The sequence below is a fragment of the Primulina eburnea genome, chromosome 11 (genome assembly GCF_022965805.1).
Source record: "Primulina eburnea isolate SZY01 chromosome 11, ASM2296580v1, whole genome shotgun sequence".
Lineage (NCBI taxonomy): Eukaryota > Viridiplantae > Streptophyta > Magnoliopsida > Lamiales > Gesneriaceae > Primulina > Primulina eburnea.
The window spans coordinates 2,724,535-2,748,909 of NC_133111.1; the positions used below are offsets into that span (position 1 = coordinate 2,724,535).

General features: G+C 34.2%; 4 protein-coding genes across 4 annotated transcripts; 3 read left to right on the forward strand and 1 right to left on the reverse strand.

Moving 5' to 3' along the window:
• Positions 1–1,073: 1,073 nt before the first annotated feature.
• Positions 1,074–2,362, forward strand: LOC140804949 (septum site-determining protein minD homolog, chloroplastic). The gene has a single exon (XM_073161114.1). The coding sequence runs from the start codon at positions 1,188–1,190 to the stop codon at positions 2,136–2,138; it is 951 nt and encodes a 316-aa protein (XP_073017215.1). The 5' UTR covers positions 1,074–1,187; the 3' UTR covers positions 2,139–2,362.
• A 5,061-nt stretch (positions 2,363–7,423) lies between these two features.
• LOC140804404 (heat shock protein 83) lies at positions 7,424–10,542 on the forward strand. Its single transcript, XM_073160411.1, has 3 exons — positions 7,424–7,816; positions 8,267–8,547; positions 8,764–10,542. Exons 1-3 carry the CDS (start codon positions 7,537–7,539, stop codon positions 10,312–10,314), a joined length of 2,112 nt encoding a protein of 703 aa, XP_073016512.1. The 5' UTR covers positions 7,424–7,536; the 3' UTR covers positions 10,315–10,542.
• Positions 10,543–13,001: 2,459 nt separating this feature from the next.
• LOC140804871 (protein SGT1 homolog) lies at positions 13,002–17,990 on the forward strand. The gene is made up of 10 exons (XM_073161028.1): positions 13,002–13,331; positions 13,766–13,835; positions 14,561–14,685; positions 15,784–15,916; positions 16,492–16,588; positions 16,688–16,753; positions 17,021–17,162; positions 17,247–17,326; positions 17,442–17,546; positions 17,657–17,990. Exons 1-10 carry the CDS (start codon positions 13,169–13,171, stop codon positions 17,762–17,764), a joined length of 1,089 nt encoding a protein of 362 aa, XP_073017129.1. The 5' UTR covers positions 13,002–13,168; the 3' UTR covers positions 17,765–17,990.
• Positions 17,991–19,516: 1,526 nt separating this feature from the next.
• LOC140804762 (probable membrane-associated kinase regulator 2) lies at positions 19,517–21,589 on the reverse strand. The gene is made up of 2 exons (XM_073160884.1): positions 20,621–21,589; positions 19,517–19,904 (listed from the first exon to the last, which is right to left on the reverse strand). The coding sequence occupies exons 1-2, from the start codon at positions 21,546–21,548 to the stop codon at positions 19,813–19,815; spliced, it is 1,020 nt and encodes a 339-aa protein (XP_073016985.1). The 5' UTR covers positions 21,549–21,589; the 3' UTR covers positions 19,517–19,812.
• Between the last annotated feature and the right edge of the window lie 2,786 nt (positions 21,590–24,375).

Here is a 24,375-nt window from a genome sequence, read left to right on the forward strand (position 1 = left end):
AAATGATGGAGTAAGAATAGTTGCGACCAGTCGGGTGGTTTATTGGGAATGAAGACTTGACCTTTACATCGGGGGACGAAGATAGTGCGTCCTGTGGAGGAAAGAAAACGTTGACGCCGTCCTCCTAGCGATAGGATTGGAGTGTGAAGTGAGCTCAAAGTTCCAGTTTTTTAGACTTTTGTTTGTCGTGCACAAGTTCACGGGGTCAAGTTCGTTGCTCAGCCATCGGAGGCGACGAGTGTGGCGAGTGATGGGTTAAGTGGGATGGTTCACAAGTTACAATCCAACTGACTATCTGATTGATTCAAGATTCTGCACTGACCAGCAGCACTCGGAAACGAAATCAGACAACAAAAAGTTGAAAACTGGGAACGAAAATAAAGAGGAATTGATCACATGAGAGGATGAGCGGATCAGAAGGAGATGGGCAAATCTGAAAATGAATGTGAGAGTGGACACGCCACATATGATGAGGTCTCGTGAGTGGTAAGTACACTCACACCCATTATGCTGACACAAATAAGTAAACCTGAGTACGAAATACAACCGATTTGTAAGCGTCGTAAGCGTATGATTAGTAGGCTGTAACTTCTTAGGTGGGAACTTCGTCAGATTAGATCGATAAGTTGTAACTCCGTAAGTCGAAACTTCACAAGCATAGACCACTAAGCTATAATTTCCTGGATCGTCATCTACGTCACAAACACTTATCAAGTGCGTCGAATAATTACTCGACGATAGACGTTCTGACACTCAAATTAACAAAGAACTTAATGATAATCCCAAATAGTGAGATAGCTCTAAATGAAAAACAAATGAGAAACATCTATTTGCAGATTGTTAGGAGTGTTTGTCGGGTTTGTATCCATGTATCTTGGGCTTATTTTATTAATTAATGTATTCGACTTCCTTGACCATCCCATCAATATTCATAAAATGAGAGATCCTGAATTCCTCGTGTTCCAAAAAACAATTTAATTACGTAATTTTCTTTTCACCTAAATTTTAAAATATTCAATATTGTAAACATACGTACAAACAGCTTAAATGTGCATTTTTTTTGTAGGAATATATACAGTGTAGCGCCTGGGCCTTTGATTGGAAAGTTTCCCCTTTTTCTCCACCGCTACACTTCACCACTCTAACCCACACTATGCTTTGAACTTCTTGACATACAAATACTCAGTATGATATCTCTCCAACCCCTTACCAATCCCAAACTCTCCCCTCTTTCCTTCCACCCCAGGAAACCTCTCAAGAAACCCAGATCCCTAACCACCCATTCCCTCCTACAGTACAATCGTAAGCCCCAACTCGCCGGAGAAACGCCGCGTGTGGTGGTCATCACCTCTGGGAAGGGCGGTGTCGGCAAGACCACCACCACCGCCAACATCGGTCTGTCCCTCGCCCGCCTTGGCTTCTCAGCAGTCGCTATCGACGCCGACGTTGGCCTCCGAAACCTCGATCTTCTCCTCGGGCTTGAGAATCGTGTGAATTACACCGTTGTGGAGGTGCTCAATGGTGATTGCCGCCTCGATCAAGCCCTCGTTCGCGACAAGCGCTGGTCGAATTTCGAGCTTCTTTGCATTTCAAAACCTCGGTCCAAATTGCCGTTAGGGTTTGGGGGAAAGGCCTTGACTTGGCTCGTTGAAGCATTGAAAGCCCGCGAAGAAGGCGCCCCGGATTTCATTCTAATCGATTGCCCAGCCGGGATTGATGCCGGGTTTATTACTGCCATAACTCCTGCTAATGAGGCGGTTCTGGTTACCACACCAGATATCACAAGCCTCCGGGATGCGGACAGGGTTACGGGATTGCTTGAATGCGATGGGATTAGGGACATTAAGATGATTGTGAATCGGGTTCGAACGGATATGATAAAGGGGGAGGATATGATGTCAGTTTTGGATGTCCAGGAAATGTTAGGGTTGCCTTTGTTGGGTGTGATTCCAGAAGATTCCGAAGTTATCAGGAGCACAAATCGAGGGTATCCGTTGGTTTTGAATAAACCGCCTGCGCTAGCAGGGTTGGCGTTTGAGCAGGCGGCGTGGAGGCTGGTGGAGCAGGATAGTATGAAGGCGGTGATGGTGGAGGAGGAGCCAAAGAAACGCGGTTTCTTCTCTTTCTTTGGAGGCTAGAACTCGATGACACCATTTTCAGATGATCTCTGTGCTGGCTTTTGGACAAGAAGCGTGTATAGTAGGAAGTAAGTTAGCTGGTTCATGATTATTTCACGGTTTTGTGGTTGATGTTAGCTAAGCGTGCTACGAGCTTAGAAACAACGGTGTTTGGATGCACATTGTTTGATACAGTTCTTTTGAATGTGATCAGTTTCTTGGCAATTTTATGGTTAATTTTCTTAGCATTTGTGCTGCCTGATACGTTGATGGCCGGAGTTGACTGTTTATTATGAATTAATCTTGGCAATATCATCCAACTGGGAGGCTGCAAATGTGTTTTATGGTGTTGAGTTCTTTGTTTTTTACTTCCTGGTTTGCTTCTGTGTTAGTGAATGTATCTGTCAAAAGTTCAATTCTCGTGTTACAGTGATTGGATAATCACGTGGCGAATTTTTTCCCTCAGTTATACCCATCATAACAAGTTTCAGTTCTTGGGATCTTTTAAAAAGAAAATTATGTTTTTCTCCGTTTGGTTTTATTGAATAGCCCATGTGTCTGATGTCGTTCTTCCTCCCAAATCAAGTTGCGTATCAAAATTTTCAGTTTGAGAATTGAACTCGAACTGGTACATTAAAGATTGAATTGACGCCAAAGATTAAATTGTACCACAACGTGGATCTCTTAGTTTTTAAATTCAATTCATGAATTTCTTTGTGAATAAAATTTCGGTTGGTTTGATTCTCCAAACTTTTCTTTTCCATATTAACTATAACTATTGGAATTATTATATAGAAAAAGTGTTCACACTTGTTTTTGAAAATAGTTATCTCCTACACTGAAAAAAATAAGAAATGAGTATTTTTTTTAAAAAAAAAAGTCGGTTAAAAAATTACTCCATTATTTATTTATTTTTTCTGAAAATTTCATTTTGGTCATGGCGATTTTAGATTTTTATTTATCAAATTTCAGTTGAATTTATTTGCAATTTTGATTTTTTCCTAATATGATATATGGTGTTCAAAATTCGTCATGTAATCATATAACATATTATGTATACCACCATCATCCTCAATCACATTTTCGCTAGTTGCGGGGTCGGATTTAAGTTTTCAATTGTATATCGCTCCTTCCACTCTTTCATTAAATTGTCAATCTAAAATTTGTCGGATTGAGGTCGTGTCTGATCTTCTCTTCACATTATCAAATCATGCTAGACGTCTCTCTCTAGTCTTATCTTTTATGTAGGACTACACCTAAATAGCTCATAATCATTTCATTCATAGCTCTGTCCTTGTATGTTTTGCCACATATTCATCTTAACGTACGTATTTCTGCTACCGGCATCTTATGAATGTGTAGTCATGTAGCGGTCCAACACTCCAAGCAATAAAACATAGCTGGTCGAACAATTGTCTTATAATATTTTTTTTTCAATCTCGCAGCATACTTTATCGCATAAGACTTCTCATGTCATCCTCCATTTCATTGACCCTGCTTTAATCTTATGATATATATCCTCTTTAATGTTCTCAGTCTTTTGGATAATTGATCCTAAATAGCGAGAAATTTCACATTCAAAGACTTCTCGACCATCAATCTCAATTAGACTACCCATTCGTCTTTCTCCTACATAATGTATATACAACAAAATAATGCTGATCAACACATTGTTTACATCAGTGCATCATAGACGATATAATCATTATACAACAAATAACTCTAATACGACAATAAATATTGTCTCTATCCACTATTAAATACATGACTTCTTTGACTAAACACTTTTAGTCCTTCATCTATATCCAGTCTCGACACTAATCATATAACATGTCCAATAGAAACAATCCTCGAATAATGATCATCTACAACAAGCATCATCGAAATACATAACATATATATAATATAACTGAAATCATAAAATAAATAATGTACTCATTCATGCTATTCGAAAATTATTTTGTTTTTCTGAATGATGATTAATATAACAATAAACAAGATCAACAAACGTCAGTCTCGTACTATCGCGACAAACAACATCAACAATATGTAATTCCTTTAATACTGCGACAAACAATATTAGCATGTGTCGTTCTCTTACTACCGCAACTATATTAACAACAAATCACTGCTCGATGATCAGTAGCCGACAACAACAATCACAACAACTCATATAATATCAAATCACTCATTCTTGGTGAATTATCATAGTTTAACATAATAGTACTCATCAATACTAAACAATAATAACATATGTTTATACGTCAATATATATTTGATGATCGAGTATATATAAAACATGACTAATTCTTTGATACCGAGGTTTGTGACCAGGGATGGACCTATGCTTGGCCCGTCCTAAGCCCAATTTTATTTTTTTTACAAAGAGTTATAGAGATTCGAGCCAATTCTAATTTTTTTTGGTAAATATGTATAGAGATTTAAGTACAGTCAATTTTTTTTAAAGATATCAGGTGCAAATTACTCATAAAAGTTAATATCTAGAATACGCATTTAACTTTCACAGTGAATAAAGGTAGATTTTCGATATTTCAAAGGGGGTTTGGTACAAATAACTCATAAAAGTGATAAATTTATTTTATCAATTCTTTTATTTAATAGAATTTAATTTTGAAAGTACATTTAAAATATATTAAAAATAGTTTTAAAATATTAATTTTGAATCTAAGTGTAACTTGTCTTATATTACACGGGTTATATATTAATTTAAATAATATATAAATTTTGAAAAATGATATTGATTAAACTTCTTTTTTTTTTTTAATCAAATCTCCTATTTCGAATACGCTAGCAACAATAGGTTTTTTTTAAAAAAAAATACCAAGATCATATTGCTAACTATTTTTATATTAATATCTCATATTTGATATATATATATATATATATATATATATATATAAACTTGTTATATTAAGTTCAAGCTCACCCCAACTTTAATTTTTAGATCCGTTTCTGTTTGTGAAGTATCTCAAATAAAAAATCTTGTGTCAACGATCTTAAAATTGACATCAGTTTATCGATTGAATAAACTGATAAATCACAAAATTAAAAAAAAATGAAAACTTTTGTTTCGCTCTTCCTCCTCCTTCTTGTGTCCATAAATGACATTTGCTCCATGGAATTGAATTCAATTCCACCAACATGTTTTTCATTTTTAAAATATTATATATACATTATATAATATAATATATATAAACATTCTAACACCGAATGTCCATTCGGACTACTATAAAAATTAAAGTTATCAAATTTCAAAATACGAAATTTATATATATAAGAATTTTTTATTTCATCACAAAATTTCAACTCATTTTGACCGATGTGGATGAGACCTATTCTGGTAACAGGAAGGAATTATGTTTTGACACTTACTGGTTTCTTTTTTTAAAAATTATTCTAATTTAATTTGACTTAAATGTCTTATGTTTATCCCATGCTAGGATAATTTGATTATTATATTATTTATTTTTAATTTATTATTTTCGTTTGTAATTTTTTGTACTATTATTATTTGTAAATATTACTTATTTAAGATATTTTATGAATTTTACAGTTACTTTAATATATTTTTATGTATTTCTAAACACATTGGACAAAGAAAATATTATACCGAATAAAATAACGTGGTAATTTTTTTTTGATCCCGGATAATTAAATTTTCAATCTTAGCTTAATTATGGACTTTAATAAAGTAAAAATATATGCACTTCTATGTGTTTAAAACGTCGCACGTACTTTTAATCTTTTCTAAAATTTAGAATTTAAACTCTTTTGTGGGCTTAAAAAATAGCAAAAATTTATGTGAGACAATCTCACGTGTTGTATTTTATGTGACAAAATCTCTTAATTGGGTCTTCAATGAAAAAAATATTACTTTTTATGCTAAGAGTATTACTGTTGGAAACTTAATTCCGGTGTTTTGACAAAAAGACTTACCAACTGAACTGATCATCAGCTGAACACGTCATCTGCTGAACTCAATCAACTGTTCTATACAACTGAAGTTCATTCTCGGCAACTGATTCGTTACCAACTTACCTCTCAGTTGTACACGTCATCAGTTGAAAGCGACAACAGACAAAATAGTACATATACCTGCAACTAGTGGTGGAACGCCGCATTGCAGAATGAACAGTATACGATTGTCAGAATATATCGACGTGGCAATCAACGGTTTGAATATTCAAACATTCTTTAATGTTACCGTTGAGAGGAAATCATATAAATAGTCGAAGGCAGCAACTGAAGAATCACCGACTTTCAGTTATCTCATTCTACTTGTTGTTACGCTGGAAAAATATCTACTCACAATCAGATATCAAAGCTCACGTTTATTAGTCATATCAGTAGTATTCAAGACTACATTCTCGAGCTTAAATAACACTTTGTAATTGTTGATAGATTTTCTAAGTTGTGCTAAAGATCAGTTACAATCTATAAAAGTGTTGTATGCTAAGAGTTTCAGTTTTGGCAAAGTGTTAAGTCCAAACTGAAGTGGGTCAGTACAGTGTCGTGTATTTGATCAAAGTCTTTTAGTGGATATCCTATCTTCATGATAAAAGGAGTGACGTAGGAGTTATTCAATTCTCCGAACATCCAGAAACAAATTGTGGTGTCATTATTTCAGTTATCATTCTCAGTTAGATACTCTATCTTTCAGTCAGTTAGTTTTCCGTAACTGTTTTATTCAGTTTACGGGATATTTAGTTTCAGTTTGTAACAAAACTAAATTTATATTGTCGAAAAATATTTTTAAATTCGAGCAGTGTTTATTCAACCCCTTCTAAATATTTTTTAGTCGATTAACCGATCCTATCAAGTTTATTTTGAATATCGGTAGTATTGACTCATCTCATATATAAAGATTCGTGAGACTGTCTCATAAGATATTTACTCTTAAAAGACTTAAATGTTTGTTTATTTAATGAAGTATTATAGAAAGTGTGAAAATTTTAAAAGGGTTAATTCGTTAAATAACATATAAGAAAAACCAAGTCGATTTATGAATTAAATAGATGAAATATTTTTCAAGTGTAAATAATTTTTCCTTTATTTTATTTACATTCCGTTTTTAGAATATATTAAATTTATCAAAAAAATATAATATAATATAAAGATCAAATATAAGCGAAATTTGAAATTCCAACGGGAGGAGAAAACACACGACTCTAAGAATCGCGATTTTGTGTTTTAAATTTTGAGAAATTCCAGACACGAATGGAAGAGTCGAGAAAGCGGAGTCTGCGCCTCTCTCGAACCTCCTAGAAATCTCGCCACTTATATAAACCCCTTCAGTGAGTCTTCACCTCAAGACTCGTAAAAATCATTTGATAATTCTTCATCGCTTGCATTCTCATCGTTCTAGCGATTATCGATCATTTCACTATCTTGCTCATCAATGGCGGACGCGCAGATGGCCGAGGCAGAGACTTTCGCTTTCCAGGCGGAGATTAACCAGCTTTTGAGCCTGATTATCAACACTTTCTACAGCAACAAGGAGATTTTCCTTCGCGAGTTGATCAGCAACTCATCCGATGCGTTGGATAAAATCAGGTTCGAAAGTCTGACTGATAAAAGTAAGCTTGATGCTCAACCGGAGTTGTTTATCCGTCTCGTGCCGGATAAGGTTAATAAGACGCTCTCAATCGTTGACAGCGGTATCGGGATGACTAAAGCAGGTATGGGTGTAGATAAACGTCTTCTTTTTTGATGGATGAGAAATTTTAGTTGTGTACCAATGATTTGCCACAGGAAGTGGTGTGATGTTTATGTGTTGATAACTTGATGCTCAATAAACAATAATCCAAATGTGTTTGACGTTGACCTACACTGTGGTCTGATTCTTGATGAACCTGAATTTTTTTGGAAGTAGTTGTTTCTAGTGACTGGGTGTCGTGCCGTGAGGAAGATTTACAATTCTCGATGGGAAGAAAATTTTATCGATGGTTGTGTATTTTAAAATGTTGTCTTGTATCTTGGTAGAAATGTACGATTCTCTTGTTTAATGTTGTCGTCTCTTCAGTGAAGGTTGAGATGAGGGGAAATAGAGTTTTAAGAAAGACGTTTATTTTACTATACTATATTTTAGATTCAGGTGCTGATGATGTTCCGGTTATACATCCTTGCAGATTTGGTAAATAATCTGGGGACTATTGCGAGATCTGGAACTAAAGAGTTCATGGAAGCTCTGCAAGCTGGTGCTGATGTTAGTATGATTGGACAATTCGGTGTTGGCTTCTACTCTGCTTACCTTGTGGCGGAAAAGGTCATCGTTACGACCAAACACAATGATGACGAGCAGTATATATGGGAATCACAAGCTGGTGGCTCGTTTACGGTGACCAGGGACGTTGAAGGTGAGCAGCTTGGCAGGGGGACCAAGATTACCCTCTTCTTGAAGGAAGATCAGGTAATTGTCTGTATGATTCAGGCAGTGTTGTACTACTTTTAAGTACCGGCTCTTTATATTGAGGATATAACAATGTTTTGGGAGACGTGATTCTCTGATGATAATCGTTCATCTTGGTTGTTTGTGACTTGTCGTTGAATTATGGATTGCGTTGAATTATTGGTAATATGATGTGTGGTGTTGGATGCTGATACTGTGCTCTTGTGCAATGTGCAGTTGGAATACCTGGAGGAGAGGAAAATCAAAGAACTTGTGAAGAAGCACTCTGAGTTCATTAGCTATCCAATTTACCTCTGGACTGAGAAGACGACTGAAAAAGAGATCAGTGACGATGAAGATGATGAACCCAAAAAGGAAGAGGAAGGTGACGTTGAGGAGGTCGATGAGGAGAAAGAGAAGGACAAGGGTAAGAAGAAGAAGATTAAAGAAGTTTCTCATGAGTGGCAGCTCATCAATAAGCAGAAGCCCATTTGGTTACGCAAGCCAGAAGAAATAACAAAAGATGAGTATGCATCTTTCTACAAGAGCCTGACAAATGACTGGGAGGATCACCTTGCTGTCAAACACTTCTCTGTGGAAGGTCAGCTTGAGTTCAAAGCTATCCTCTTTGTTCCGAAGAGGGCACCATTTGACCTCTTTGACACCCGGAAGAAAATGAATAATATTAAACTCTATGTCAGGAGGGTGTTTATCATGGATAACTGCGAGGAAATTATCCCCGAGTACCTCAGCTTTGTCAAGGGTGTCGTCGATTCCGATGATTTACCTCTTAACATTTCCCGTGAGATGTTGCAGCAAAACAAGATTCTGAAAGTCATTAGGAAGAATCTTGTGAAGAAGTGCATCGAAATGTTCAATGAAATAGCAGAGAACAAGGACGATTACAATAAATTCTACGAGGCTTTTTCAAAGAACTTGAAGTTGGGTATTCATGAAGACAGCCAAAACAGATCCAAACTAGCTGATCTGCTCAGATATTACTCTACCAAAAGTGGTGATGAGCTGACCAGCCTGAAAGACTATGTTACCAGGATGAAAGAAGGTCAGAAGGATATATACTATATCACTGGCGAAAGCAAGAAGGCTGTAGAGAATTCCCCATTCCTTGAGCGCCTCAAAAAGAAAGGTTACGAAGTAATCTTCATGGTTGATGCAATTGATGAATATGCAGTCGGGCAACTAAAAGAATATGAAGGTAAAAAGCTTGTTTCGGCTACCAAAGAGGGGTTAAAACTTGATGATGAAACCGAGGAAGAGAAAAAGAAAAAAGAAGAAAAAAAGCAGTCGTTCGAGAGCTTGTGCAAAGTGATCAAAGATATACTCGGTGACAGGGTAGAGAAAGTTGTCATCTCTGACAGGATCGTCGACTCCCCCTGTGTGTTGGTTACCGGAGAGTACGGGTGGACTGCAAACATGGAAAGGATCATGAAAGCTCAGGCTTTGAGGGATAGTAGCATGGGTTCCTACATGTCTAGCAAGAAAACCATGGAGATAAACCCTGATAACGGGATTATGGAAGAACTGAGGAAGAGAGCTGAGGTTGACAAGAATGACAAATCTGTCAAGGATCTCGTTCTCCTGTTGTTCGAGACAGCCCTTTTGACCTCCGGTTTCAGTTTGGATGATCCGAACACATTTGCTTCGAGGATTCACAGGATGCTGAAATTGGGATTGAGCATTGATGAAGAGGAAGGCGGTGAAGATACCGACATGCCAGCTTTGGAGGAAGAGGGAACCGAGGAGAGCAAAATGGAAGAGGTCGATTAATAAATTGTCGAATAATCGTCTTTGTGGCTTTTGATGTCTGTGAAGTTTAAGTTTCTAGGTAATGTTGTGTGTGTCTCATTAGCTGAATCGTCAGATTTTCCGTTGTGATGTCGAGTCTTGGTTTGGTGAATATATATATATATAGTTTCTGTATCTCATCTTAATGTTTACTATGATGATTTTGTGGTGATCCGATATCGCAATAATTATTGCTCGTGTGTTTAATAATTTATTTTTTGAATTTATTAAAACTAAGTTTCTATAAATAAAAAAAATAAATATTTAATTATTTGACGGATCATTATATAGTAAATATATGTTGTAAAATTTAATTTTAGTTAGTGACTTTATTGTCTATGATATAAAATCGGAAAAAAAGTTGTCAGTATTTTTACAATTTTTTTTGTTTATGTGGCTGTGTTTACAATGTTTAATTACCTAAGTAAGTAAGTAAGATACCTATAATAAAATGTAGTTCATAAAATGCGGAAACTTGATAAAACCAACATAAATGCAATCCAAGCTAGACTTATATAGATTTTGGTAACAATCATGGTATCAGTTGATCTTAGGGATGGCAATTTCCTCCGAACCCATTGGAGGATCCGATACACGACCCGAATAAAAGAGGGTATGGAGGAATTTTTAGACCCGATTAAATAATTGGGTAATCGGGTAAGGGGATTTTCGGGTTTGGGTATGGAGACGGGTTTGATATAATCCGACCCACGTCTTATCCGAATACTCGTTTAAATATTATTAATATATATAGTATATGTATATAGTAATTATATTTATTTATATTAAATATTCATTTCTCAAATCCAAGTAAATCGATACTTTTTCTTTTTTTTTCCTTTCACTTTTACGTTTCAAGGTTTTACCGCTCTTTCATTCAATTGCTCATCTTCTTCATTGGTAAGTTTATTCCATGTTTGACTTTAAAAATTGAAAAATAATTTATTTTTTTAAAATTACGTACTTTTGTTCAACTAATATAAACTTTTTTTAATATTTTATTATTTTTTTTTATAAAGTTTACTTTGCAAATTTTTATCAACAATAATTTTTCTTATTGTTCATTTAAATAATTTTTTTAAATATTCATAACTTCATTGAAACAATTTAAATTTGAAAAATTCAATTGTATATGATAACAGGGTATTTGGGTAGGGTATGGATATCCGATAATCCGATGGATATGGGGATGAGGATGAAATTCAATACCCGATGGGTATAGGGATGGGTATGAAGATGAATTTAATAAATGGGTATGGGGATGGATGTATCAAATCCGACTCATACCCTACCCATTGACATATCAACTTGATCTAATAGCTCAACTGATATCAGGATTGCTACCAAGATCTATATAAGTCTAGGAGGTCTTGGGTTTTAATCTTAGGGATGTAAAAACTCCAGTGTCTAGGCTGGAGAAGTTCTATGCGTAATGGTGCATGGGTATGAACATGCATAAATATTAGGGCTCGTTATAATCATTATTAATAAGTGAATAACAAAAAAATAAGTTTAAAATTTGTGTTTGTATATATAAAAATTTGGATGTGACATTCTCGTGAATAGGAACGACATACAATAAAATCACATACAAAATAAACATATATCTCAATGTGCAAGCATTCTTTGGGCGAGATGAATAAATTTTGTCTCATTTCACTTTTACCCTCCAATAACATACCTCGTTGGCTATTACCAATTTCTGATCCAGCTATCAAGTAATAAATAAAATCCGTTTCAATTCTAAATTAGTTTTGCCAAAAAAAAATAAAAATTAATTTAATAATTCTTTTCTAAATTGGAACTTCATTTGATGGTGTCATTGGAAAAATGTAATCGGGGTTTGAAAACGTAGTTATGAGATTCGAATGTTATTGTGTTCTTCTCCTCGTTATGTTGTTTTGTTGTAGTTTATTAATTTTTTTTTTTTTGCATCAGAATATTTTGACAATGATTATTTCACATGAAAATTTATTATTTGCATTTGTTCAACTCATTACTCACCTAATATAAAATCACATCTCAGCTTTGTCTCTAATGGCATAGCTACAGATAAACAAACGTTGATTTTTTTTTATTTTAGATATGAATTTGGTGGATCTGTCTGATAAGAGACATACTTTTTTTAAAAGAATATTTTGTGTATTTTATTTAAATAAAAATTGGAAGTTTGGTTCTTGATGTGTTTGCGATTTTGGTTCTCAATATTATTACATTTTAATTTTAATGAAATATACATTTTAATTTTTGGCAATTATAACTTTTTCCTTGAGAATGTTATTTGATCCTGCATATATCAATGAGTGAGTCTCATGTGAGACGGTCTCACGGATATTAATCTGTGAGACGGGTCAATCCTGCTGATATTCAAAATAAAAAGTAATACTCTTAGCATATAAAATAATACTTTTTCACGGATGACCCAAATAAGAGATCCGTCTCACAAATACGATACGTGAGACCGTCTTACACAAATTTTTGCCTACATCTATACTATGTTGACTTCAAATAAACAAATATAACAAATTAAAACCGAGTTTGAAAATAACTAAAAACGCAAAAAGTTACCATATAAGAATAAAAATATTTTTTTCCCTTTAATTATAAAATAAAAAGATATGATATTAATCTTATATATTTAGTTACAAAAGTGGTCAAGTGATCAACCAAGATTTTCTTTCCGTGTGTTTTTGAACACAAATCTCTCTTCCTTTCGGACTGTTCTTCCACCTGAAATCATTCGGTGTTATCTAGAGAGTTCCACGAATTTATTTCCGAACATCAATTTCACGGACATACACTCGTAGAATATCGTGGGTTGACTCAAAATCTGTTAATGGCGTCGTCGGGTCTGGAAAGCAAGGCGAGGGAGGCGTTTATTGATGACCTCTTCGAACTTGCCATTGACCTTTACTCCCAGGCCATCTCCCTAAATCCTAACAGCGCCGACCTCTTCACCGACCGTGCTCAGGCCAATATTAAGCTTCGAAACTTTGCCGGTATTTGCGGATCGAGTTTAATATCGTCTATTGTCTTTTTCTCCACCATATTGCTTTTTACTCTGAATTGCGCGACATGAATATTCTGTGGATTTTAGAGAAAGATTTGTGCTTGATAGGATTCCTTTCTTCAGAGGAGTGGCTAGGTTATGTATTTCAAACGAAGTTACTTTTTTGTTTGCTAGAAGTTGGAATTTTTGGATGGTGTCTACACGTGGAGACTTAGGCGATGAGTTCTTAAAACTCACATGTGATTATAGTTATATACAACGACGATTCCTTTATGACAATAGAATATGGAAGTACTGCCTTTGAGACTGATTTTTTTTCATATGACGTGCTTTTGTCTGGTATAAGTTTATTGAACTTGCCAAGTAATTTGTTGATTTGTGCTTTACAAAATTAGTTTTGAGATAGTTAGATTTGATGCACAGAGGCTGTTGCCGATGCCAATAAGGCAATTGGACTTGACCCAGCGAATGCCAAAGCATTTTATCGAAAAGGGTGAGTTTTTACATTTTATTTTCATTTTTTGGTTTGAAGTGGTATCTGATCCATATTCTTTAGACTGAAATTTCTTTGTACAAATTTCATTATAAATTATGTTACAGATTCAATAAACAGAAAAGACATTTAATTGGTCTGCTTTCAGCTTATTGAACTTTGAAAATTCATGGTTGGATTTTTATGATGAACTACTGTTGCAAGTTCAACAACAAACTCCTGTTGTTGATATTCTTTATTTTACTTTTGGCTTTAGTTTGATGTCTTGCATTTGTCGAGATGCCGTTCATGAGGAATTCTGCGAATCTGGATGTACATTGAATCTCCTGAGGCCTAACTACCAGTGCTCTAATCTTCATGTTACATGAGTTAGTTTAAGTCATGTTTCAATTCAAATCTTATCTGAAGGAGCTTTAATATCATTCTTATGATTATTCAGGATTGAATTTGGGCCCCCTTTCTGTTGGCTGCTCAATGAGTCTTTAAATCATGATCTCAACGTTGTACCTATTACCTCTTTCTTAATGATAGTAAACCAAGTGTATTTTTTCACGGGCTTTTTCCATAGAAGGTCGCAAAATTAGTTTGCGCAATGCGTATGGTTGATTGGTTGCAGTTAATGACTTTCTACTGTATCGGCCAAACTTAGTATATCATCTGTCTTCCTTTATATAATGTTTTTCAATGTAATTCTTACAAATTACGGTTCCACGTTCTGCTCGCAGCATGGCTTGTATCGAACTTGAAGAGTACGAGACTGCTAAGACAGCCTTTGAGACTGGTGCTTCTTTAGCACCTGGAGATTCCAGGTTCACAGACATGATAAAAGAGTGTGAAAAACGTATAGCAGGTAACTTGACTGAAAACTTTTGTGGTATATTAGATACATATTCATTTCATTTCTCGACGGTGATGGTGTCATTGCTCAATTAAATATATTGGCCTCAATCAAACATGGTTAAAGTTAGTTCTTTATGAATTTAAAATCGAATCTCTTTGCTGCCTTCTTTCCCTTAATCAAACCATTGCTTTAGTGCGTCTTTCTGTATGCTGGAAACTTACGTATGCGTACTGGAACTTAATTTTTTATTTATCGACAAGTTAATTTATGTTGTTTTTCTCTAGTTTTTGTATTTCGGCCGCGGCCATTTCCAAATTATGTTACACTTTGATGGAAATGACATGCTTATGGAATTTTTTGGTCCGGATAATTTGTTTTGTGCAACTTAACCTTGGCTAAGAAATGCTTATGTATATCACGTTTCATTGATCAAAAGCCCATATCTCGTGGATTTTCCTTTATTCTTTCATAAATGCTGTGATCAATTTACTTATTCACATAACTGACTGGCAAGCTCTTTTGTAGGAGACTCCCTAGCATAAGTTGCTAAAACAAATGGTAGAGGGGCTACCTGCTCTATCATAATAAATAAAACAATCGTTTTCACTAAAAATTGGTGCTTGTTTCATTTAAATTTAAAGTATTGTTGTCTACATAACGGTGGGTCTATCTTTGATATCATGTTAAGATGGATTACTAGACCTAACTTCACCCCAAAAACTAGTTCAAGAGGGACTTAGCCCAAGTCTCAATCTTAATATGGTATCAGGGTTCAAATCTTAACATGGTATCAGATATTATGTCCACCGTTTTGTGCTGGACTGTCATTATGAACCATCCGTTAATGTATTGTAAACTTCAAGTTCTAGTTGTTTATTCCAGGGCATATATATGGTAGTTGTATATATGGACTTGAAGAATCCTCCCATTTCAGTTAACTTTTGTGGTACTTGGTTTAGATCCAAGTTCTAATCTTAACATGTATTTTATGCGTTGATCATATAATCTCCCTCCTTCATTCATATTGTACCTATTTATGCTCACAAACTGAAATATTACTGTTGGGGATCTTATTCTCATTTATTTCATGTTTCTTGCCTATTTCAGAGGGCGCTGAAGCACTGCCAAAAAAATTAGCTGATAAAGCTCCAGAATATGTGATGACTCCTAATAATGGGCCCCCGGCTGTTGCCATACCTAGTGAAGGAACAACGATTTCATCAACCAAACCAAGATATAGGTTAATATTTTTGCACGTGGATTGACCAACCCATTAGTCTGTTTGTGTAAAATATTGTAATAAATATATGTTGGATGCGATATTTCTTTTTGTATTGTTAGAAGCCCCGGAATGCTAGTTTTGGTGATCTTGTTGGTGACGTTCAAGTCAATACAAAATTATGAGCTGGTTTAAGCCTTTGTATTTTTCGAATCGGTTAAACACTCTCACAAGATCACCAAACGTATCCCCATGATTTACCTAAAGTCTACATGAAATTGTCGATTGGTCTTCCAAATTGTTTGAGAAATATCTCTACATTCCTTTTCTGTTCACTTGGTCTTTTAATTAACTAGGACATATTAAGAGGGCTTGTCATGTGGCTTAGTTGACACGGGAAAGAGCATTTCCTTGTACATATAAACAATAAACAACCCTTTACCTCCTATTTATCGGAATGTAAAGTTTCAATAAAATATGTTCACTTAATACAGTTCTGGAAATTGCTGTGAGCTGCAGTAGGTTTTCAATTATGGGGATGTCCTCTTGCCAGGATGATTGTGTATGTCCTTTAATACTGATAATATGTTTTGCAGGCATGAATTTTTTCAGAAACCAGAGGAAGTAGTGGTAACAATATTTGCAAAGGGTATTCCACCCGACAGGGTTGTAATTGATTTTGGCGAACAAATAGTGAGTGAAACATCCATTTATTTTACTTTGTTTTAAATATCTCTTCAGTAGCTTTTGCTAATGTACTTACTCCTTCTGTCCTCCCCCCCTGATTTTCAGCTCAGCGTTACCATCGAGGTGCCAGGTGAAGATGCTTATCATTTTCAACCAAGATTGTTTGGAAAGGTGATGTATAAACTTGATGCTTCTCAACTGATTTTGGGTCGATATTTTGCTTGAACTAATATCATGCGTCATAACCTTTCCCACGTGGTAAAAATGGACCAATGTTATTGTTAACTGACTTGTGTTCTCAAACTCCTGTTAGTGCTTTGGTAAAATGAGAAAATAAAGGCAACACTATCTTTTCTTTTTCTATCCATATATTTTTGGTACGAGATTGAAAGCCTTCTGCTACTTACAACCTATGTTTCTTACGTTCTTCACCTACAGATTGTCCCTGAAAAATGCAGATACGTTGTCCTATCTACCAAAATTGAAATCAGACTTGCCAAAGCTGAAGCCATAAATTGGTCGTCCCTTGAATTCAGCAAGAATGTTGCATTTGTTCAGAAAGAAATTGCAACATCATCAGGTTTGTTGCTTACTTCTTGAAGTTCCAAGTCCAGGTCACTTCGTGTTCCAGTTTACTTTTTACAACTTTTAACTTGACTTTCAGGTTATCAAAAACCTACTTATCCTTCCTCCAAGCCAAAAGGGGTGGACTGGGATAAATTGGAGGCTCAAGTAAAAAAGGAGGTATGTTTGTAATATAGTACCCCTCACCGTTATCATTTGCCGTGAAATAGTCTATAGAGCTTCTGAATCAGCCCATTATTTACATGTGACAATTCTCTTGTTCTTTTTATATCAGGAGGAGGACGAAAAACTAGATGGCGATGCAGGTTTGAACAAGCTATTCCGAGGCATTTACAAAAATGCAGACGAGGACACTAGAAGAGCCATGAGCAAATCTTTAGTATGGCCATCACCTTTTTCATGGACCTAAAATTTACTTATCTTGATAAATCATCTACAGTAGGAATTCGGTTATGCGTATTTTTAATCACTGCATGAAACGTTGTTCAGGTTGAATCGAATGGTACAGTGCTATCAACTAACTGGAAAGAAGTGGGGTCGAAAAAGGTGGAAGGAAGTCCCCCGGACGGCATGGAAATGAACAAATGGGAATACTGAGGTGGTTATATATTTACCCTTGTTATTTTTGCGACATTATTCGCCCTATGTTCCGAGTTACTTTGGTTTTGCTATGAACCCGTTTATATTTTTTTGTTTGATGAATCAAGTTGGAATATTTTAATTTATGTACTTGTCTTTAAACCTGGAGACATTCGGTTGCCTGAAAACACGAATTCTTATTTCTGTGGTGAAACTTCCGTATACTGATTTGGAATTTTCTTGCTTTGCGTTTTCTTGCATTCTGGAATTTTTCATTTTGAGCTTGCAATTGTGTTTAAATCTTATTTCATGTATAAGCCTAAATAATAATTTGGTATTGGAATTGGATGGGTTTGAAATTCACTTGGGTGGTTCTTCTTTGAGAGTAAGGATTTCAAAATCTTCTAACTTGTTGTGGATGAACAAATTCATTGAATTTTAAATTCTTTCTAGATCAATTTATTATGGCCACGGTTGCCGTCTTGGGTTCAAATCCTACATTTGTGGATTGCAGATATATTAGATAAGAAATTTTTTCACCCCATTTATCAAAAATATTATTTACTAATAATTTTGATGAATTTCAAATATTTCGAAAATGAACATTATTTGAAATTTATATCTCAAATGTCTTCTTAAATCAAATATCTTCCTCAAAATCATATTTTTTCATCAAACACAGTTTGAATTTATTGCATGACAATATGTATTCTTATGCTTTAAATTTTATGCAAACCAAAGGGGAATCTGTGTTCTTATGCTTGCGTGCAAATTGAAATTGTTAAGTAATTTTCTTTCGAAGCAAAAGCGTCATTACTAATCCCAGCAAGACAATATGATGTGGGTAAAAAGAGCATAAAACGAGACGGTGTATTCCGGTGATTATCGCTCGGAAATGACTTTAGCAAACACGAAATGGAGTCTGTGTTTTTGTCAATGGAAACCCAACATCTCATTAATTACAACGCACAATTTCCAATAAATGACATACATGGAACTCAAAGGGAATATTGGAAAATGAGCGCACATAAATAAATTTATAAGGAAAGTGTCGTTGGGTTGGAATTTCGGTGACATAATATTAGCACAAGTGTGCTTTATAAAAGAATTGGCTGTTACTTTAGTTTTTTATTTTTATTTTATTAAAAAGGTTACCACGTGAATGGAAAACCCCTCGAGTCAGAGGTAAGTTGACTCCGATAATATGGTAAATCCGAAAATAAGAGCATGAAGAAAGTCAAGAGAGATGAATGCAAACATTGATCTTCAAAGTGTAATCTTACGATATTAGAGTGAGAAATATGTTTCAAGTGAAGATCAATGATGGGATGTCGAAAAATATCATCTCACGTCGTCTCAAACCTTACCAACTCCCAAAAATAGATGTTACTTTAGTCTATCCTCATGTAATACATTGACAAGGGTCCTATAGAATATTCTGCTTAACATTTATTCACCATTTTTTTTGTTACTAAGAACTATATCATGCTTGAGAGATGTAAACCAAATATAATTTAGTTATTTAGTAAATAAAAATAAAATAAACAACATATCAAAACTATAATAAAAAAGGTAATTTTCTAAAGTTGAGGACGTTTGGCAATAAACGTTTAGAACTTCATAGCAATAGATATTCCGATTCTTGAATCATAAAAGATGCATGTTAATTAACATAAATATAATTAATAAACCAACCATCAGTATGTTCAATTAACTCTATTAAATCCCAAAAAAGGTTAAATTCAAATATCCACAAGCATTTACTTCATTTTTTCCCAATTTAAAGTTAAATACAATACAGAATACTGCTCATGAAAACCATCCCTCTTTACAGAGGAAAAACAGACGTCTGCCATTTACACAGTGTAGCTAAACACGTCAAAACGGGTTGGCGGGGGCAGCCCGACAGACTTAACCCAATTTTACAAGTCTAAATGTAGCAGCTTTTTATATGTGTTTTCCCAAACGCCATAATTTTGACAAAAAATACAAATTATGACATCATGCAATCGTCAGCTCATGTTCCTGCAATTTTGTTCTTTCTTCTTGAACCCCTTCATTATGATTCAAATGCTGCATCTCTTCAGCTCTTGACATGAATTTCTTCCCATATTGTCGTGCGAACAGTAGTTGCCGAATCCAATTAATCGAGTGTATTCTGAAATTATTCCACAAAAATAAATTCTCGAGAAATATAAATACTTAGACCATCTCCAATCCATTGCACTACATTCTGCACTATATTCTGCACTACAATAGTGTAACACTAAATTAATCTTCAACCTATCTACAATAGGTTCTACACTAAAAAAGAATATTCTCATAATATTCTTATAATATTAATTTTAATTCAATAATAACTATTTATAATTTTATTACACAATTATACATAATAATTCCACTACACTAAATATCATTTAATAAATTTTATTGTTTGTATCGTAATTTTGTTGTTTGTTTGTTGTTGTTTTTAAAATTATTTCGTATTATATTGTAAAATGTATCATTTTAATGTATTAGTAATATAATTTGGTTGTTTATTAAATTAATTTAATATCTATTTATTTTTTTAAAAAAAGTTTTAAAAAATTTAAATTAATATTTAAGTTTCAAGAAAAAATTATTTTAAAAATTTAAAAAATAAAAATATTAATTCTATAATTAATATATAATAAAATATTAAATATTTATAATTATTAAAAAACAAATAAAAAAATTAAAAAAAAAAAAGATTTTGTGCTGCGCCACATGTAGAGTGGTATATGGGAGAACTCCAGTCCAGCACCATTTTTGGTGATGGATTGGAGTAAAAAACCTTGCTCGACAAAGAGCGAGGATTGGAGTTGCGCTTTTTCTTAGAAAAAGGAAATGTACCAGCGGATGAAGAATTGTACGATTCTTTGCAGTGAAGAATGGCGCCTTGAATTCCATCATGCTGTTCGAGTAACGAATCGTCTCTCCGGCTGATAGGTGGCTGTGCCGTTGACGTGTATCGGCTCTGTCCCGAATACCTTGCCACAACTTTAAAACTTCCTACTATGCTCCTCCCATCACGAAAATTTGATACGTTCATCGGAGCCGTCATCGGAGAAGGTAATGGCGTCAAGGATGTGTTTGGCTTCACCTGCTTCTCGTTCTGTCTCTTTGAAACCTTTGCGTAGAAAGGTTTAATTAGCTTCAGATACTTTCGGACAGAATCCCTCGAAAGTTTCTCGGGAGAAACGACGTAGGAGGAGGTCTCTCGCTTGCAATCATACTTTTCTTCCAGCATTTTACTTCTCAAGCTGTTGTCTCTGGCGAAAACTGAAGAAACGTGAAATTCATCCTCTTTGCGTTTCGCAGAGACCTGAGTCCGCTGTTCAATTTTCGAGGATTTCCCGAACACAGTCACCGGACTCGTATTCAACTGGGCGTTAGGCTCAGATTTGCGCATTTGCACGATTTGTTTGAAACCCAACCTGAAGGCTTTTAACTTGGGAGGCGACCGCATGAGAGAAATGTGAGACGTCTCCTTCGAATTAGCATCTAACACTCGGTTTTTACTCAAAAAAACATCTCTAAGGGACTCCATAAACTGCAGATCTTTCTTCGAAGCTTCATTGCCTCCCTCGATGGTGGAGGAATCAGGCGATTTGAAAACCAAATCGAAGAACATCTCCTCGTCTTCTTCACCGTCGGTGCACGAATTGCTCGCGTCCTTGTTGGTGTTTCCGCAATAATTCGTGAATGAGTCGCCGCCGGAGAAGGCGTCAAGTCCGAAGCCGGCATTTCGCCAGATATTAAAATCAGTGGAAGCTTCCATTTGAGATCGTTTGAAAAGTGAATTGAATCAGGTTAGTCTGCAAGTACTTATAGGGGAGAGGGCTTGCTAACACCTTGTTTGGTGTGAGTTAAAATGGCGGTCAAGTGGGACAAATGATTAAAGTTAAAAAACGGGTCAAAAAAGATGACACCAAACACTGAATTACACTCGGCTGAAACAGGGACTACTCATGCAGATCACAGACTGTATTTTGCAGACGCACCCCTCGACCCGGACGCAGACCCATAATAAATAACCATTGCTGACCGGGTTTGGATCTGAAAATTTCCGACTCAAATAAATAATTTATTTTAGAATAAATGTTAATTAAAGATTTATTATGTTATAAAGTTAGTTTCTATTTATAAGTAAATATCTTATGACACGAGAACATAGAAATATTTAAAACATTTTAGAATTTATAAAATACAAGATAAATATTTTTGTATCGCATACTCCCAAAATAAAAGATAAATCTTCTCGAAAACTTCTGTAATTAAATTTCAAATAAATACTTTAGGAGAGGTTTTAGTATTATTATCTGCAACTATATGACCCAAAACAAATAGGTAACCATGTATATTTGTTAAATTTTTTTGAGTGTGTTCGAGGTAAAAATTTGTGTGATACGGTCTCATGGGTCGTATTTTGTGAAATAGATCTTCTATTTGGGTCATCCATAAAAAAATATTATTTTTTATGCTAAGAGTATTAATTTTTTATTGTGAATATCGGTAGGATTGACCCGTCTCACAGATAAAGATTCGTGAGACCGTTGTTGACTGAATTATATTTTTACCACGTACTTATTATTTATAATATTAAATAAAAAAAATTATAGCATGTTTATGAGGGAAAGAAGTGGTGAAGAAGGAAATTCACGAGGATGGACATAAATTTTACAAGAAGAAAGTTTACAAAAAAGAGGGAAAATAAAAGTAAAAGAAAAGAGTAGAGAAAAAGGGCAAAAAATTAGTGAATCTTTGCGAGCTTTAAGTTTTACTTTTTCCAGTCTTTATTTGCTAAATAATAAATCTGTCCAAGCAAAGCAGGTATCGGGGATTGTGCATGCCGAGTCAGACTTCGGGTATTTAAAGGTTTGACTTGTAGGTTTGGTAATTTGAAATTTTGCTGACTTTTTTTATTGTTTTATTTTATTCAGTCTAATTTTAGTTTTAGTTTGAATTTTGATTTCTAAAACATTTTATTATGGTATATTTTAAAATTTTAAATATCTCATAATACTTCTGTATCTGTTTACACAGTCTATTTTCAAGAAAACACTTAAAAAAAAAAAATTAAAGTCCAAACATATCTTATAAACTTCTGGTCCTCAGCTACCAAAAGTGTTAATTTCTTTTAAAATTATTTTAAAAAGAGCTTTATTATCTAATGTAAATAAATTAAAGTTGGAAACAACGTGGGAAACAAAAGGGAAAATAAATAAAGTCAAAAGACTGTAAAAGTGTTAATTTTCCAAAAATAATTTCTTCTGCCACACATTTTTTAAAAAATCTTTAACGGTTTTACCACACAAATTTGCTTAAATGTAAAGTAGGAAAACGCCCATCGTATTTCCGTTATCATCTATCATGTCCATTAATAAGTGACATTCATTAATTAAATATATAATTTGGATATAATTTATCACATCTAACATGTAAATGTCATTACATATATATATATATATATATATATATATATATATATTATAATTATTAAGTTTCAGATCCTTGACGTATCTAACTTTTAGTGTCATGTTTTGTTTTAATAATTATATATATTAATAAATTGTTAAAACTTTAACGTTGGTCATATATAACTTAGTGGATAAAATCTTTTTTTCTTAAATATTAAGTCGTAGGTTCAACTCTTAATTTGTTTAAATGAATTATAAAAAATATTATGTAGTGTGTTTCAGTAAACTAGTATTTAATCATGTACCAACAAGATTTGCTTGCGTACACGACCACAACTGAACTTTTTTTTTGGGAAATCGGTCCAACGGATTGGGACCAAGGCCCAACTAAAAAACATAAAACTTTCACCCATTGGGCTAAACTAATTGAGAGTCGTAGATATATAATTATCTATGTCTACACAATAATAAAATATCTAGAATAATTTTGTAACGTCCAAAAAGAGATTTTTTTTTGAAAATTTCAGGAAGGGCGCTCGAGACAAGCTCCGGAATAAAATACCAGCAAACGATAAAATATTATTTTATGATTTTTAGCTTTTATTTCAAATTCCTAGGAAAAAAGTAATTTTAAAAGCCCATTTAATTATTATTTTTCAGATTTTAAAAGCTCATGCACTTAGTCAATAATTTTCAGATTTTTTTAAAGCATTATCATATTTTAAATGCTCGTGCATTTAAAACAGCCATTTGAAAATATAGAAACAAACTATAGCTAGCCCAAAAAAAAAAGAGATGATCATCCGATTTTGATATGTACTGACCGAAATCATGATTGATATTCACTGAAAATTTAGGGTCCGATTTCAGCAAGTGACACTAGATTAGACGTAGGTTTCGAATTTGCACTAAGGCTGAAATCACGAAAAAAATAGTAGAAATATAAGATGAGAACAACTAAAGATGTCGCTGAAAAACAATATAGTGAATGAATGAATCATATGCTCAAAACTGATATTTATAAGAGAATATATGTGTCAGTCATGGCCCATGGGCCATTTACTTGTGTTAAAGGATTAGTCGGGAGTTTGGGTACGATGTTGATGGATCCATTCCTGAGGTATCAACGACTCTTGACGTTTTGTGAAAAATATATGCAAAAAAAAAAAATGTAAAATCTGTCAAGTC

What these genes read in the sequence shown, in the direction of transcription:
- LOC140804949 (XM_073161114.1), top strand. Translation starts at nt 1,188, where the DNA reads ATGATATCTCTCCAACCCCTTACCAATCCCAAACTCTCCCCTCTTTCC.
- LOC140804404 (XM_073160411.1), top strand. Translation starts at nt 7,537, where the DNA reads ATGGCGGACGCGCAGATGGCCGAGGCAGAGACTTTCGCTTTCCAGGCG. An exon ending in TATCGGGATGACTAAAGCAG is followed by an intron (nt 7,817 to 8,266) that starts GTATGGGTGTAG and finishes ACATCCTTGCAG; the next exon opens with ATTTGGTAAATAATCTGGGG. An exon ending in TCTTCTTGAAGGAAGATCAG is followed by an intron (nt 8,548 to 8,763) that starts GTAATTGTCTGT and finishes TGCAATGTGCAG; the next exon opens with TTGGAATACCTGGAGGAGAG.
- LOC140804871 (XM_073161028.1), top strand. Translation starts at nt 13,169, where the DNA reads ATGGCGTCGTCGGGTCTGGAAAGCAAGGCGAGGGAGGCGTTTATTGAT. An exon ending in TAAGCTTCGAAACTTTGCCG is followed by an intron (nt 13,332 to 13,765) that starts GTATTTGCGGAT and finishes TTTGATGCACAG; the next exon opens with AGGCTGTTGCCGATGCCAAT. An exon ending in AAAGCATTTTATCGAAAAGG is followed by an intron (nt 13,836 to 14,560) that starts GTGAGTTTTTAC and finishes TTCTGCTCGCAG; the next exon opens with CATGGCTTGTATCGAACTTG.
- LOC140804762 (XM_073160884.1), bottom strand. Translation starts at nt 21,548, where the DNA reads ATGGAAGCTTCCACTGATTTTAATATCTGGCGAAATGCCGGCTTCGGA. An exon ending in GTACAATTCTTCATCCGCTG is followed by an intron (nt 19,905 to 20,620) that starts GTACATTTCCTT and finishes GAATAATTTCAG; the next exon opens with AATACACTCGATTAATTGGA.